Raw genomic sequence first — 17442 nt, 5'->3', positions numbered from 1 at the left:
CCTAGCTGGAAAAATTGATTGCTTGAGTCACGGCTTGTCTTTCATCACGTAGATTGTGACTGGATTCCAAAGGGGTGGGTGGGGAAGGGGAGAAGGATCGTAGGGAGGGTCAAGGAAGAAGAGCTGAGTTAGTCAATCGCGAGCGGGATAAAATGATGATGAACAGGGACAGAGTGACAGTCACCTCGTCATGTGGTGCTTGGGAACGTGGGTTGACATTACCTTTTGTGAGGGGCATTTCTTCTGTATCTGTCACTTTGCGCAGAGAGCTGGTTACAAGTTCAGCGGGATAGGGAAGAAGAGCTCGAGAGAAATGTTCGCAAGCATTTCTCGCTCGTCTTGCTGAAGGCCCGCATGACAATCCTCCTTGCCTCGTAGAGTAACTTGACCTTTTCTGACCTCATGAGATTGTGTGAATGTTCTTTTTGCATTTGGCGGAGTGACAACCGAGAGAGGGAAAGCATGAGGAAGTACTTGGAAGCAGCAATCCTGGTAGCATTCGGGGATGGATTTAGAGCGACTTCTCTCATCTTTGAATGCTGATCCTTTAGTCCGTGGATTCTGCAAAAGATTCTGATTTTATCACTTCAGTGTTCTCTACGGATGCAGATTATGTGGTGAGGCAGATCTAGATCTGGGAGATTTGTTAGCCTAATGAGCAGGATCAATGTACATGAAAACCCTTTTCTCCACTCTCCCAAAAGTGAAGTGCCTGCTTTGGACTTTTTGACACATGAGAGAGTTATGTGCCAACTTGACCCTCATAGGCGTCAGTTTTTTGCCATTTTGGCTCAGTGTTTCGGAAGTCCTACCCACAGGCAGCTTGAAGCTTTTGGAAGCTACGATAGCATTAGCTTTATTCTCGATTGTTGTGCCAGCTGTGATTGGACCATGGAAAGCTTGTCATCTGAAGACTTATTTTGATTTGGTTGCTAACATGTTTTTCATAAGGAATTGTGCTGCATGACAACTCCTTGACAGAGTGAATTCAATTCTGCTCTGACCTATGCAGCATTACATCTTTACAACCTACTTTGTATCATTTGTTGCGGGACTGAGCGATTATTGGAACCGCATTGTGAAATTCTGAGGAAAAACTTGCATCTGATCCACTTGTACCTACACAGCACAGCATTATACGAGTACAACGTGGGTCATATAGTTGCATTTGCGGAGCTTGGATGTTTTGTCTAATTGTTACGACACAAGTCCCGCAGCAAAGGACCTGTTTTTGCTGCGTTCAATCTTTGTTGTGGTTGGACAAGTTTTGCTATTCCCCCAGTCATCATGATGACATCGTATACAGGCTTGGCCTACTGGAATCCCATCTACAGTATACATGTATGTTATCTGTTCCATACTGAATCCTGAAATCCCCATAGAGTGAATACACTGGCCACCGGGTTCCCGTATGGAACGCGTTAATAGTACCCCATTAGGGGGTTGTGATTCTTTCTTCCTTGAGAAAATGGGGCATTGAGCATGGATAACATTTTTATTGTCCACTCCGTTCTAGCGTAGCTGCAAATCTGCAAAACATTTGCAGAACAGATGCGGTGGCAGGATTTAGCATGAAATGCCTACTTGTCTTGTGAAGAAGGCCCCAGAGATGATAATCATCAGTACAAAAGTCCACTTACCTGACACATCATTTATGTCAAAGTGACCGAAAGATACAATCACTGTTGCAAAAACAGAACTGAATGTATATAAGGGAAATGTACGGAGTGCATCTTCTCTTTGCTGCCTTTGCCTGGTTTATTTGAGGCTTGTTAATTCATCTACCAATAATCTTTATGAGTGTGAAAATTTGATAGAGGCAATATTTCCCAAAGAGAGCTCTGTGTTGTTGCTCTTTCTGGGATTTCAAAACTTGATGTAATATTTGTCAGGGAAGAATATGTGGGTAAAGTGTGATTCATCATTTGTTCTCCTGTGTGGCGTGCAGAGTGGATCGGACAAGAGCCATGCAGTCAAGTTCAGCGGGTACATCGACCTTGGCCGAGAGCTGGCCCTCACTCACTCTCTGCTCTCAGAGGCCATGGAGAAGTTTGACAAGGTTGGTAGAGTTTGGGGACATCTCGTGACACATCCTTGGGAGATGTGGGGAATGGGGACAACATTGAGAAGGAATTGGGTGATGATGATGATGATGATGACGATTGCAACTGATTGACAACTTGCCCTACATCAATGTTGGTGTAGGGCAATCAGTTGCAATGAAAACAACTTCACGGGAGAATTTAATCAATTCGATGATGATATTAATGATAACAATAATGGCTCTGAAATAATGTGGATTATCCCTTTGGAGGTGAAAAGAAGTGATAGTGATGTTGGATGCATTTGAAAACCACAAATAGTGCCCATTAGCCGATATGTCTATCAAAGCATATGATCATCGGGACCGATCAATTCTTCAGCTGTGTGTGTACTTAACATAGAGATCAGTGGTAAAGATGTACACAGTTGGTTTCGGGGATTCTCAAATGCATGTGAGCCAGGCCAGCTTTCCCACTCCAGACTCCTGCGTCTTTCAGGGTTAGGGATACGCTTTGCTGATGCTACTCTGTAACAATAATGACACCAAATGTGGATTCTTGGTTTTGTTTCATTTTTTTTTTTTGCTTGTACTATGGTTTTGTGCGCAGACTACGAAGGAGAAGTTGGACCGTCTGCCAACCATCTTGGCCAAGATCACGGAGAAGCTCAACGAGCCAGAAAAGCTCATCCCTTACCAGTCCGGGGAGGTCCACATCAGCAACACGATAGGCTCGGCAACGCCCAGCAACTCGTCGACGACCTCGACAGCCGCCTCCCAGGCCAAAAAGAACTTGAGCAAGATATTTGAGGAGGGCGAGGGCTCCAGCACCAGCGATGTGGAGATGCTGCCGCTCTACGCCGTCGCCATGGACAAGACCATCACGAAGTCCTCCACGATCAACAGCCTGGTGGACTTCATACAGCAGGACAACGACCCGTCGGTGCAGGTCAGGCAGCTGGACGGGGATACCATGAACACCAGGAATAATGCAGACATCACCGTGGAGCCGAGTCACTCGGTTGTCAGCAAGTCCGAGATCCAGGTCAACGTGGGAATGGGCCACTTTGGCCAGGATCCCGTGGGCAGCAGTGGTAAGGACACCCTGGTGACCCTCGAGGAGAGTCCTTGCAAGAGAAACAGGGCGGGGTCGGAGAGGAGCGTGGAGGGCAAGGAGAAGAAGAAAGTGTACACGATACACGTGGACACGGTGTGCAGCAAACCGGGTACATCCATCAGTACTAGCAATACAAGCAAACCAAAGAACGGCGACAGCGGGCAGAAGGTCACGCAGCCGCTGTCTTTCTCCAACCCCGCCTTCCAGTTCTCGCGGAGTCTGCGGCAGAGGGATGCTGGGACAGACAGCATGAGCTCCATTAACAGTACTCCCAGCAACGGGGCGGACTCTGACGCGTCGAATCTCGACGGGGACGTGTCGCACAGTTCGTCGAGTAGCGTGGCGTCGCCTCCGCGGAACAGGAGAGAGAAGGGGCCACGAGGTCAGACTTATGACTATGACACCGTGCCAGACAGGCCGGCTCCGCCCGGCCACAAGGGCCACATGGTGCACACGCTCCCAAAGGCATCGGCCCGATCAACTAAAGAGATGATCGGGGATCTCTTCCAGACTACAGAGACTCCAAAACCGGACAGCCAGAGCAGCAGTTCCATCCACTTCACACCGACTTTACCAATTGGTAGCACGGCCGTGGGAACTGTGGATAGTGTACAGCGAAGGATACCATCTGCTGCCCTGCAACAACCACTGTTCTCAACCCTCTTGCCGGATGCCAATAGCAATAATCAGTGGACACAAACGTCCGAAGCCACGTTCCAGATAAGCAGCGGGGGCCAAACAGGGCTGCCGGAATTTTCGCTCAGCATGCCCAACCCCAAGCAAGCGCTCTCCGAGAGCTACGGACTTGAATCGGCCCCTACCCTCCCTATGGGCAGCAGTGGACAGAACGTGGTGAAAGATGCCAACATGTCACATGTGGAAATGATGCTGACCACGCCGGACGATCACAAATCGAGCACAAACAAGAGCAAGATGGCACACATCCGGATAACCCCGACGCATCCCGTCAAGAAGTCGCCGGAGTCCCTCGTCACCCACTCGTCCACAGCCGTTGTCAGACCCTCAGTACTAGAAACCGCCTTCCCAGCCAACAACAACCGGACAGCCAACAACAGCAAGGGCCAGTCGCACCAGCACAGCCCCCCAATGGGCCAGCTGCAGCGGCGCAACATCATCACTCAGTTCTCCTCCAAGCCCAAGCAGGTGCCGGAGTCCGCCCCGGACCACTCTGCCGCCGGCACCGTCACCACGGAGGCAATCATCCAGCAGGTTCCGCGCCACCACCACCGCGTCCAGTCCAGCCAGGTGGTGCACCGCATCCAGCCAGTGGACCAGCTGAGTCAGCTGCCAATCTGGACCAAGCGGACGGCCGACTCGCCCAGAGACAAGGACGCCCAGACTGATTTCGGCACGCAGGTAGAGGTAAGCTCTCAAACACATGGAGGCTTTTTTCTTCTTCTTTCAGAACGCCTGAATTTGTTGCTGAAGAGACATTGTAACCCTGGAAAGGCAGTGCTAATACTGAGCATTTTTTCCTAAGTTAATTATGGTGGCAGTAGGAGTAGTAGTAGTAGCAGCAGCAGCAGCAGCAATGGTGGTAGTAGTAGAAACAGTAGTGAAGGAAATAATAATAGTAGCAATTGTAGTAGTAGTCGTACCAGTTGTAGTAGGTGAAGTAGTAGAAGAAGTAGTTATGGTTGCAGTTGTAGCAGTTGTAGTGGTTGTGATTGTTGTTGTTAGTGTTAGCACTTGTAGTAATATTGTAGTTATGTTGTTGCATCATTGAGTTATTCTTATTCATTATGATATCCACATGTGCAACATTATCCTTTGATTTCTTCTCCATCCTTCTCCCCCTCCTCCCAATACACAATCACACGCATATCATCCCTCCCCCCTCCTCCTTCCGGTAGTACGAGGCGGAGATCTCCACCCTGAAGGAGGAGCTGGACCGGATGGCGTCCCAGCTGGCGGAGACCAAGCGCAAGCTGGACGAGGAGGAGGCCGAGGCGGAGGCCGCCCTCGCCGAGATGCGCCTCAAGGTGGAGAAGACGGAGGTGGAGCTCAAGGTGCAGAAGGAGGAGAAGGACCAGCAGATCAGGGACGTCATCCACAGGTGAGGGGTCGTATCAGGGGTCAGGGGTCACATTGGGGTCAGATGGGATGGGGCGGGAGGGGTTGCAGTTGGTTAAGGTCCACCGGTTATGTGTGCACTAGAAGTCGTTGAGGTATGTTTGAGTATGTCACCACGCACAGAGTATATCGGCATGCTCGAGAACACCCTTTCTGTGAGGTGTAGAATGAGATTGCCTGAAGACGAAGGATACGTACGATTACAATCGCCCACTTTCCCCTTGTAATAATCAGTAAACCTTTAGGGCACTGACCTGTGCTGATGCTACTGAAGCAAAGCAAAGTGCATATTCCTCTTGCAAGCGAAACGGCGGAGATAACGTCTTAATATTATCTCACAGTCTGCCATGTTTTAATACACTACCACCCCTTTTTACGCTAAACCAGACTCTAAAGCAATATTTTCCTTGTCTTTAACTGATGTCAATAACTGTTCTAGTCCTGGTTTTCTTGCCTTCTGCCCTGCCCAAGTTTAACCGTGGTTTCTGGTGATCTCTTTTGTCTATGTGGGTTAACTCCTATAATACTGGTTACTAAGCGTATCCCTATTGCATACTAATTTTGTGGTAGATATCTAAACTAAGCAGGCGGAGAGCCCATTCTTCATCCACTTTTTTTTCCAGTTTATTATTCTGCACAATGCACTGATGTTGTGATTAGTACACAGAAGTGTTAATGTTGGGACATTTGACAATAAGCAATTCCTACCCCGTGCTACCGATATATCTGTAGAGTTTGTATTGTATACCTTATCTTGATGTGTCAGTAAAAGTTCCTGTTGTCCTATTTTGCCAGTCACCACAAAAGAAAATGAATTATTTTCCTTTCAACTAAACTGTATGTCATTGAAATAATCTCACATACTCTTTCCCTATCACAATTTCTGTGACAATATGAGGAGGAATAATGATTGATGTGAAATGAAAAAGCAAACAAACAATTTACTGTGACTCAGTGGCTTTGTGTATGAGGAGATAGTAATATTCCTATGTTAACCTGCCATTTCGTGGTAGAATCGTTTTTTTAGCATCGAATTTTGTAGCAATCATGGTGTAAGATGAAAGTATGATATACAACGTATCTTGTGTTATCTTGTTGTTCTTTTTTTTTTATGTACCCGTATATTTTCAATTATCAATGTTGCATGCCGTTGTTCATTTCAATCGAGGTAGTGGAATGAAATGCAGGAGACAGAGCAAGACATCTATTCAAAGTAGTGTTGCCATAGCAACCCCTGCTACCAGCCTCCCCAGGGATGTCACCCATGGTCTTGTGTCCAATTTGACAACAGGAAAATTAAAAAAATAAAATAAAATAATGATATCTGTGTATCACCAGCTAGCTGGGAGATCTTAAAAATTTAATGTGATGAAGTCATGTGACTCAGATAAATCGGACTTTGCTGAAATTTGGATGACAGAGACAGCTATTACTAACTCCCCCCCAAAAAAATCTTCATGTTTACGAGACGGTGATGGACGTCTGGTGGTTGTATTGGTCGAAAGATGCCCGCAGGTTTAGCTGCCTTCTGTAGATTTTTAGAGACAGGTTAGTAATATGCAACAAATAGCGTTGGTTACTGTAAAAGAGTCCCTTGGGGCTTCCACATGGGTTCAGTCATGAAACTGGAATATGTCTGGCCCAGAAGGAAAGAGATTTGAGGCTTTTTAGACAGACTTTTTGAATACAGTGTAGGATGGGAAAGGAATTGAAGGAATGGTGAGTTTGCAAAGTTTGTACTAATTTGATTCTCACTTTAATTATTCTCAATATTGCTAGGTCAATTGCTAGAGGCCGAATAAATTGTGAAGGGGGAAAATCCTGCTTTATCACAAATGCATGGAGCAACGGAGTTTTCTTTCCATTTTGAACTGGTACTTTAAGTGCTGCCATGTTCAGCTGTAAGGACCTCGGCAGAAGTCTGTCCGCAAGATTCTTTTTTTTTTTTAGTGGATTGGATGGGTTGGGAGTTTGTGGGCGTGTTCTTTTTAGTACGGATCAATGCACGCAAAAATTCCCTGCAGTCGAGAAAACCGGCTTCGCTCCCAAACCAAGAAAGAGCATGAAGAGGGAGGGGAACTGTACACTGCCCCAGGGCAACTACACGAAAAAAAAAAAAAAAAAAAAAAAATTTCTTGCGGTGGCATCGAAGGACAATTTCGCCTCCAGACGTCCGTCATCGTCCCGTGTAGCACTGTTAGGGCATCACTCGCATTTCTTGTTACCTGGGCGGTGACTGCATTCATCTTGTCTCTTCCCCCCCTTCCATTCTGCCTCCCGTTGTCGCATTCTTATTTTTTTATTCTTCTTTCCCTGATTAATAGCTAATCGTCAGCTAGAAATATTGCCTCCCTTTTTTTGGTATGTATGCATCAAGATTCCTCTCTCACTTTCTCTTTATCTCTTTTGTTTTTTCACTATTCACTCTCATTGTTATTTCTTTTATTCAGCTCTCTTTCATGATGTATGTGTATGAAGAAAACTTATGTCACACTGCCCTCACATTTAAGTTTCTGATTATCCATGCAATATTATATTTGATGACTTTCAGTTGAGTTCATTGGTTCATAGATGCTTTTGTTTACTTAAACCACATATTGTTTGGAAAAACAAAAAACTCAGCGCTAAAGGCCTGTTAATGCTACTTAAGCCATCTGCAGCATATTATTTGTTTCATTTAATTCTCTCACCAAGTAATCTCTTAATGGCTAAACATCATTCAGTGAGTTTTCTTTCTCAACTTTAATTGTGAGTTTGCTAATATCATTGTAGCTTATATATCTCTTATCTTAATCTATCAGAACCTGCTCTTACTGATATCATGATCAGTCTTATCGAAGCAACATCCCTTAATTCACCAAATCATTTTTTATTTAGTCTGATGTCGTTGCTAATGTGTACCCAAGGAGCTTTCTACTGCAATTGTGAAAAAAAAAAAAAAAGTATGTAGAGGCCAGATATTTAAGATAATTTCAGCTGCTTCTGGGTTGCCTGTGTTTGGAACATCATTGCCCACATGTAGGATTAGTATGGGCTGTAGCGATGAAATACATCCCCCGATGTACCTTCAAAGAAGGCGATGGGAACAGCAGTGCTAAATCTTACCCTCTCCAAGAAAAATGTGGAGAGATGGAAAATGTGAAGCCGGGCAACATTTAGAGGGTGGATGGGTAGGGTAGGATGTTAATCTTACTGCATCCTGGCACAATTGAAACCCAGAGCAAAGGAATCTGGAGCTAGTTTAGAGGGCATACCCAATTTTCGGGGAAAGAACTGGTCACAAAGTGTCCCAGGTTTCACCCCAAATAGGGGAAGGGGGTACCTCTTCCAAAGGGCGTGGCTATTCTCCTCATCACCTCTGCTCATTTCCTCTTCTCACAAGCTTTCTCTCAACACCTCAAGACCATCAGTCTCACATTTTTTGTTTGTTTCTCATGCACCTTTTTGATTTCTGTTTTTCGCTGAATGAACTCTTTTTTTCCCCACCCCCTTTTCATTTTGCAGAGAATTTTTGAGTTCAACGTTTTTAGAGTGTGCCATGATTTCGAGAGCCTTTCCTCTTTTAGTTGTGAATACCTTATCATGGTATTGAGGAGACTTGGAGAGAGAAAAGAATTTTCTCCAACGCCTTGACAATATTTTTCCCCTTTTTTTGTTTTTGTTTTTATCACATCTGAGTGGTTGCAAATTGTATGATACTTTGCTAGACCAGTAAAGTACACCCTAGTGCACATGCATCAAAGACATTACAAGGGCGTGGCAAAAATCCTCACCTTTATCAGTTGGTCAGTGAGTGGTTATGAATAAGTGTTATAGTATTCCACACCAATGATGCATGAACTAGCCCTCCATGGGGATATTTTTCTTCTGTTATTACATATGAGTTAAAGGTCATAATAACATAACCTTTTTTTTATTTTCTGCACCACACAAAAAGTTTGGTTTAACCCAGCTCCTGGATTTTATTGATGCAAAGTAATTTTAAAGATTTTGCTGCAACATTTTGACATCTACTTTGCTTATATATTTTTTTTCATGTTCAAATTGTTCCAAAATATCATATCATATATTGGTATTGCGGTAGTTTTATTAGGGTTCGTGATGATATGGTAACATTACTATCATTTCAATGAGCAGCGAATGTACATCTCACTGCATTATACTTCACTGATATACTTGTTTGGTTCAACTCCCCTTGTCTCCACTAATGAAAACGTTTTTCTTCCCTTATTCTGGTAATCCATTTCATAACCATTCCTTCACTGTCTCGTCAAATTTTGTCTTTATTGACTCTTCAAACTTTCTGCCGGACATTTTTGCTTCCCTCAATCAACCAGTTAAGGTATTACAGTGCCTCCATCACACCTCCTTTTAAGGGCGAAGCTTTCCGTGCATACTGGTATTCTCCCCCCCCCCCCCCCCCCCCCCCAATTCAGGAGGAAATTGTACCTTCCTTGTACTTTTTCCTCTTGTTTGTAGAGGAAAATGGAATGACCGTACTGTCAGCAAAAGCTTGTAGTCATGCTTCTTCCACCCCTTACCAAGCAAATAAAAAAAATGAATTTAAATCTGTGATATCTGTCTTATTTTTATTTTGATTTTATCTGCTCTTACATAACCTTTCCCATGTTGCATTTCATTTTTCTGCCAAAACTTGCATTCTTGCCTCTGACCCCCGCCCCCTCTTCCTCATCGCTTCTGGAAGACTCTTGGATCATTGTTGTTGTTGTTGTTGTTGTGTATTTGTTTATTATTTTTATCATCTTGGCTTTCTCTTATGATTTTTTTTTTTTGTTATTTCATTTCGCTGCTGTGTTTGTATCATTCACTCGTCCCACAGGGGTGGTATCGGATGCGCAGAGAATGAGGGTTATGATGGTGCACATGGGGAGAACTGGTTGGTAACGCGATTGCATCTTGAATGGGGGCGCTGTCACAATCACATGCCAGCATATTTATCATACATGCCCTATATACACATAATGTATCTATATATATCTCCCTGTATAAATCTATCTAACACCCTACGGACTGCCATGTATTATGTCATCTCAATATTGCATATGATGTCCATGGCCATTTGGTTCTATGATTTTTTTTTTAAAGAAAAAAATTGAGCCATGTGATCTTGTCCTCCTAGTGCTTTGTGGGTAGCATCGAGTCTTGCATCCAAACTAATCCATCTTGAGTTCAGTACAGCCCCAGAAATTTGTCTAATTCAGGTCAGGTTTGAAAGGTCCTTAATTAAAAATGTGCATGCTCTCTATTTCTTTTCTCTCTCTTTTTTTTTTTGTACATAAAATAAAATACTGAAATATTCATTCCAAATTCAGGCCTCTAATTCAATGTTCTTGGTAGCAGAGTTCAACGACATAATCGTCCCTTCCATTTCCAAAATTGTGTTCATCTCATCATATTCTCTGTAAAAGGAGATGAGATATGCCTCAGTTGAAAATGAAACTGCACTTAGACTGGATATGTAATGTGATGTCACCTTGTAGAGAAAACTTAGTTTGAGAAAAATATAAGAATCTTGTGGTTCTCATAATGTTGTGATCCCAGCAGAACTGTTTTACCTCTAAATCAAATTCTGAGAGGAGTAGATACAATAACACTGACAAAATTTGTCTCGAAACTTTATTTCTCATTTATTAAATTTATTGTTCAACTCTTGATTGAATTGTCGTATCCCTCTTTATATTCTACCCATCCCCCCCCCCCCCCCCCCCCACCCCCGGATTATAACCCCATCTTATAAAATTGCAACTTTAGTGCATTGCCAAGTGAGTTTGCATGATGTCAAACTTTATTTGCTGTGACAGTCTAATCCTTAACCTCCCAACATGAAACTTCTCAGTTTCTTGACCATTGATATGCTGTATAAACCCAGAGCAAGTACGTAGTGGGTTTTAGAGCTATTCTGTCAGTTATTGTTGAACAACAAGTACCAGTAAACTGATTTATTTTTTTTTTTTAAGGAATCAAAAAAGAAGAATTGCAAAATATCCTGTTCTCTGTCCAGCTGGTGCTACTCCAAACCATTTCTGGATCAGTGAAATGACATGTCCCCGTGACAACTTCCTCCTCCTGCCCTCCGCTTCCCAAGTTTTTGCTGCTCCTTCCAAGCCATTTATGTCCTTCAGTCTTTCCTTTCCATCTCATATTGATCCTCTTCCATTCATTTTCTAAACTCTAGCTCTCACTCACTGTGTTTTCAGCTTTTTCTGTTTTGTCTTCCAGCAATGAAACTCGCTTTGCTTGCTTGTTCTGACATTGCAAATGTAGATTCATTAATTTCTTTGGGCTTGTGCTGATGGTGAAAAGCTTGACCGCATCGCCCAGTCCGTTCTCATATCAACCTGTCCTCTCTCGTTCACTCATTCATTCTATCCTCCCATCCCGTCGTCTTCCCCCGCCGCTGCACGTTCAGCGCAACGTTCTCGGGCGAGGCGTTGCTAGTCGGACAGTGTCGTCACGCTGTAAGGGCCATCTGTGTTTCTCCATTCCTTCCACCCACGCTTTGTTTGGCATGCCCCCCTTGCTTGCATGAGGGGAATTGGAGGGGCGAGAGAGGGGTGTGGGAGGGGTGTGTAATGGGGGCATGGGGTGTTGTGGGGGATGTGGTTTGAGTTGTCGGATATGTGTGTATGTGTATGTGTCAGTGTGTTTTTTGTAGCTTCTGCATAGCCACCTTCACCCACTAACCTGTGCAGCCTCTTTAAACGTAGCCCATGTGAGCAGTGGTCATCCAGCTAACATCTACTTTGTCTCCCATTTTCTGCTTCAAGTGTGCCTCATATCATCACTGCATTCCTAGTGCATGTTAACCCCAGGAAATAATCTAGATTTTTCAAATGGTCTTTTGCATCTTTTGTCTTTGATGTGTCAAATTGGAAGTATAGATAATAGACAAGAAGTAGAAAGAGTTGACGTAGGACAACAAGAGTGTTCAACAAGCTGAAAGTTAGACGTCAAAGAAATGATTCTGTGCACACTTTTACCGCAAAGCACATTGAAGTTAGAATATTTCAAAGTTTAATTTGTAACACTTTTTGCTCCTGTTTTGCAAAATAGGTGCATATTCTTATTGCAGAAAGCTTCTTAGTACATTTGAAATCAATTTTAAAGGGCACTTTATTCCTATTTTCCATATTATGTTGTCACTGCATATTATCTTATTATGCTGATTTCGTTCCTTTGATTATCTTTTTTGACAGTAACAACTATTTATGTGTAATTATGCCTTTGAAAATTGTTTCTGCAGCAAGAAGTAAAGTTAGGAAATGTAGAATAAAATGGTATCTCCTATCACATTTTCATGCTGATATTTGATTTGGTGCCTTTTGGTTTGAGTGTGAAAATATTCCTCGTGAGTTTCTATCTCAAATCACAAATAATGATGAATATCAGCATCCAAGTCTGTTTTGTTTGCATTCATTTGGTCATGCCAGTGAAAACCTGCCGTACATTAATATCTTTAAATGGTTATTTTGATTTGAGCTTCATTTCTGAGATATATATCAAAGCTCTCTCACCCTCAAATTTATCATTTTTGACATGCATTGTCAACATCTGTCAATCAGGTGTGGTTAACCTCACCCACCAAGTCATGGTGTGAATATACTGTGCGCTGTCCCCATGAGGGCAGCGCATATTTTGCCATCTCGGCATCAGCCATTGATTTTCTGTTGGAGCATTTCTCACTTCCCACTTAACCTTCATTAATATATGCTTGCCAAGATTTCCTTTTCCTTTGCTCACTGTAAATAGACATTTTAAAATTTTTGACATGTTTGGGGTATTCATGCGGAAAAAGATTTGCCTGAAAGTCATGTACAGTGTTCGATCGTGAAAATGACTAATACTAAAGAGACAACAACAACAAATTGCAAATGTTTTGAACATCACGGGTGCTATAATTTATGACCATGCAGATGTAGAATGGAATTCGTTCGCAGTATAAAATGAGTGCCTTCTTCAGGGGTTTTATTGGTGATGTTTGAACATATCAAAATCATAGCCTCATGAGCAGTCATTATGTCTAATCACTACATACCTACACTTTATATGCCACATCTTCCTTCCATCAGTTCAAACTGTAGAATTGCAGTGTGTTTTGGGGTTTGTTTGTTTTTTCCCCTTTGCGGGCCTTCTCCTTTTTAAAATGCAAAAGTGTGAACTGTGGCAGCTGTATTTTTTTAAAATCGACGTCATCGACACCTACAGAAAGAAATGATAAGCCATTTTGTACCAACGCAAGAGATCACGTGGCTCTAATACCTGAAACCCATAGGGGAAGGGAGTGTGATCCACCACCTTAGGGACTGTTAAGAATTCAAATATCAGACGATACAGTTCTGGCAAGAAGTGATATTTCATACAGAAAAAGAGAGCGGGAGAATCATCCCCTCTTTTAGATTCAGAGGAAGCTCCAAGAAAGCATCATAAAATTCTATTCAATCATCTTTAAAAACACCTGCTGGCCATTTCTTTCAAAGTCCTCGTAAAATTCCTGTTTTATTGGCCATCAGAAGTGAAGGAAATTACTTCAATGAATATATTGATGGTTCTCCGAGAGGTGTTCTCCACCACAAGGGGTTAAACTCAATGTTTGGATTATTTTCCTGCACAAATTCTCATCTTCCTAAAAAGGACGGTTTGGCTTCATATACAAGTGTATGACCACATACTAGTGTTTGCTTGTTGACGGTAGAAGATTTAATGATTGGGTCAGTTTTATTTCAGTTCATTTGAAAATATAGTCTTGTTGATATGTGTGCAGCAAAATTGTAGCCACAAAGCCGGAGGTTAATATAACTTTTAAACAATAGTCTACTTGTGCAATTGTAGAAATTAGTATTGAAATAATAGAAGGTAGAATTAAAAAAAAAGAAAAAAAGAACATGCTGCTGAAAATTGCTTTATCCAATAGTAGCGAGCCAGTGGAGTAAAATTAATTCTCAAGGGAAGCTCAGGCCCCTTTTGACTCCGAAATGATAGAAGTTTACAGCAACTTTTCATACATTCTGGGCAGGATGTATTGATAATTTCTCTTGCTAAAATTTTCTTTGAAATCATTAAAGACAATGATTGGAGTGATGCAAGTTATATTTCAAAGTGTGTCCATTACATCTGATTGCTAGTTGAGCATGGACTGTAACAGTGTGTCTGTTTGCATGGCTTTTAAGTGTGGAAAACTAGCTCATTTTGTAACAGCTCCCCCATCGCTTTTTCTTCATGTGTCGGACTATAAGACCGCTGCGATGATCGTTTTGGGTCAGTCAAATTTGTGCATCTGTGTATCTCTCGGGCAGGCACGTCAGATCTCGCAATTACGAGATGGAACAGAACGAGCAAAAAGAGATGATATTCGGCAAATGTATTCATGTCTATCATATTCATATAAATTTCCATAGCAACAAGCTATATCAGTCACATTCAGTGACTGTTCACATCAAAAGTTTAAAAAGAAAAGTCTTACAGTATTTACTATGGTGCTGTGAGTTTTACACAGTGCATCGTATGATTTCTATGTAGAGATTGAGATACGAATTATCCAGCTTATGAATCATAGTGTAAAATTGTATCACAAAGTTCAAATCAATTCTTCATCATGACTCGTCATGATGAGCTTGCGCCGAGAGATTCTGAACGCACATTTGACTAACTTCATTTGAAGCTTCCACACGAGCACGTCATTACGTAGGACTGCATGGCTTTGAGCGTGATATCTGTATACACGGTTATGCTGTCTCCTTTTTTTTAGCCAGTCGTAGATTTATTGCATCCTCTTGACGTGGTGCCACCTCGTGGTGACTCTCAGTGATTTGTGTAGAGTAATATAGTGAATGGAGGCTAGAGTTGCTGTGTGGCATTTTAAAAAAAAATCATGTGTTCTGGATTTATAGCCCTCCCGTTCACTGTGTGCTTTGTCATGTACTTAATACAAAATGATAGTGATATAATAAGAATACTGATTTCAAAAAAAAATTATCAAGATATTCCTACAAACATGTCAGAATTTGTAACTGCTAATGTAGAAAGGATTTTCAGTTATATTATGCATTTTTGGAGTCTTCTGATCAATTAAGATAAAATGAGTTCATATTTGTCCTTCTGTTTCATGTGTTTTCCTTAGATTTCATGAGCCTCTTAACATCTTGAAAAGGGCTCATGCCTTGCCGGTTGATAAGCATTGTTAAACTCATTTCAATGTGGCAGATGGTTACTTTGAAATACTGTACAGCCAGAGAACCTATTGATGTGATGAAATGATGTTAATATATATTTTTTCCTCATCTCTTTTCCCCTCTTAATCCCATCTGCTTATCCCTATTCTATCACTCTGTGTCTTACTTCATCCTCTTTCTTCTCTCTTTCTTTCTCTCTCGTTCATTTTTCGCCTTTACCCTGGCCTTTACTTCTATCCCCTTTCACTTGTCTGCCGCCCTCTACAGGTTGATGTGCGTGGAGGAGGAGCTGCGGGCCGAGCAGGAGGAGATGCGGGGCGTGATCAAGGCCAAGGAGAAGATCATCGACGCCCAGGAGATCCGCATCCGGTCCCTTGACCAGGCCAACCAGAGACTGATGACAGCGCTGCAGGTCCTCAAGCAGCGCTACGTAGCCAACCAGCACTGAAGAGGGGGCAGGGGCGGGGCCAGAGTGGGGCAAAGTTCCCCCACGGAATCGGCATTGGCATCGACGACGACATCGACGATGGGTGACACCCTCGACGTCGAGACAAGACAATGACAACTCATTGCTGAAATCTTTAGGGGACACTGACAGTGAAATGTAGAGTCTGGGAGTGTCAGCATCGCCAGTCGAGAGCCGTCGTCATGGCGATAGTTGATAGATTAAAGTGGATCTAGTGAAAAGTAGCCGTACAGAGAAGGAAGAGATTAGAGAGAGGGAGCTATATCAGCAATCATACTCACAAGATTCCAAGTGATTTGATTGTCATCTGCACAGCTTTCTAAGGGGCCAGCCAGCGTGGCTGCGACAAAGCCACCAACTGTTCAACACACTCACCACTTGTCTTTGACCAGTCTGCCAGTTGGTAGACACAGCTGCTACCATATGGCAAGCCCACTCAGGTTGTTGCACGTGGCAGACCTGGTCCAACTCACAAGCTACTTGGCGCTACGTACTTGTATCGTTGCCAATTTAAAGATGCTCCTGTGGAGTTACTGATGATAGAGATGGTCCTCTTCAAAACAACCAAAATCATTTGATATAAAAGAGCATCAATTACAATCTCCTGCATCGGCTCAACTTTCCTCTTTAACCCTACCTGTGCCAGGGACTTTTAAAAATGTGTACTTTGCCATGGGGGTTTTCTGTGCCAATCAGCACTCCAAGAACACACGAAGAATAAACAGTCACAGACTGTAACATCTCATCTGAGCTGACCGTTCTTTGCTTTTCTGACATAAAGTAGACAAACAAGTGCTGATGTCATGATATCATTTTTGTTAGTGTGATGCTAGCACAACTTGCCTCATCACCTCAGTACCCGTTGTTTTGACCTGAGATTGATTGTCCAGTTCGGTTCTAGTACCCTATATCAGATATTACAGAAATTTACAATTGGCCAAAGGTTGTTAAAAAAAAAAGAAAGAAAAATGCTTCTCACATCAGGTTAAATGTCTAGTCTTTGGGGCCCACTTGCTTTTGTACTCCTTCCCGTAGGAAACCTCTATCAGATTAATCTGCGTGATTCCATTTTGCTACAATCCTTTCTGGGTATGCATACCTCTCAGATTCCATGTTAGGGCAGAATGGAGGTATAGTCAGCAGAGTGTGAATTTTGAAGGGAAAAAAAAAAAGATAATTTTAGTCGATCACAGAATGGGGTTCAGTGAATTTGATTATTTAAAGATACTGTTAATGTGAGTTAGGAAGTTGATCAGTACTAGTCTTTCCCTTGAGGTCTCACCATGTTGGAACTACAGATGACAAAGCCAGTGTTATTTGTGTGCGTTTTTTTTTTTGTGAAAGCGTTCTTTATTCTTTTTTTTTTTAAGCCTTTGCTGCAGCAGCAAGAAGAATCACATCAGTCAAGCAAAAGCGCAGATGGAGATTATATAGAGCAAAGCAGTTTGTAGTGGAGTGAAATTACCCCCAGACGTTGTCATTTGCCAGCAAAATAAATCAAATATTTACGTAAGATATTTGGGTAATGATTTAA

General features: G+C 42.6%; 1 protein-coding gene across 1 annotated transcript in view; it reads left to right on the top strand.

Moving 5' to 3' along the window:
- LOC139743092 (uncharacterized) overlaps nt 1-15890 on the top strand; it is a 75991-nt gene extending 60101 nt beyond the window's left edge. The window contains exons 14-17 of the mRNA XM_071653600.1: nt 1949-2059; nt 2652-4541; nt 5033-5235; nt 15710-15890. Of these exons, the coding sequence (XP_071509701.1) occupies nt 1949-2059; nt 2652-4541; nt 5033-5235; nt 15710-15890 (2385 nt within the window). The remainder of the gene's footprint in view (nt 1-1948; nt 2060-2651; nt 4542-5032; nt 5236-15709) is intronic.
- The last annotated feature ends 1552 nt before the right edge of the window (nt 15891-17442 follow it).

Source organism: Diadema antillarum, unplaced genomic scaffold (genome assembly GCF_040938485.1).
Source record: "Diadema antillarum isolate AM-2024a unplaced genomic scaffold, OU_Dant_1.0 seq00001046_RagTag, whole genome shotgun sequence".
Lineage (NCBI taxonomy): Eukaryota > Metazoa > Echinodermata > Echinoidea > Diadematoida > Diadematidae > Diadema > Diadema antillarum.
Note: the sequence above shows the minus strand (reverse complement) of the source record. Positions and strands in the feature narration are given on the sequence as shown.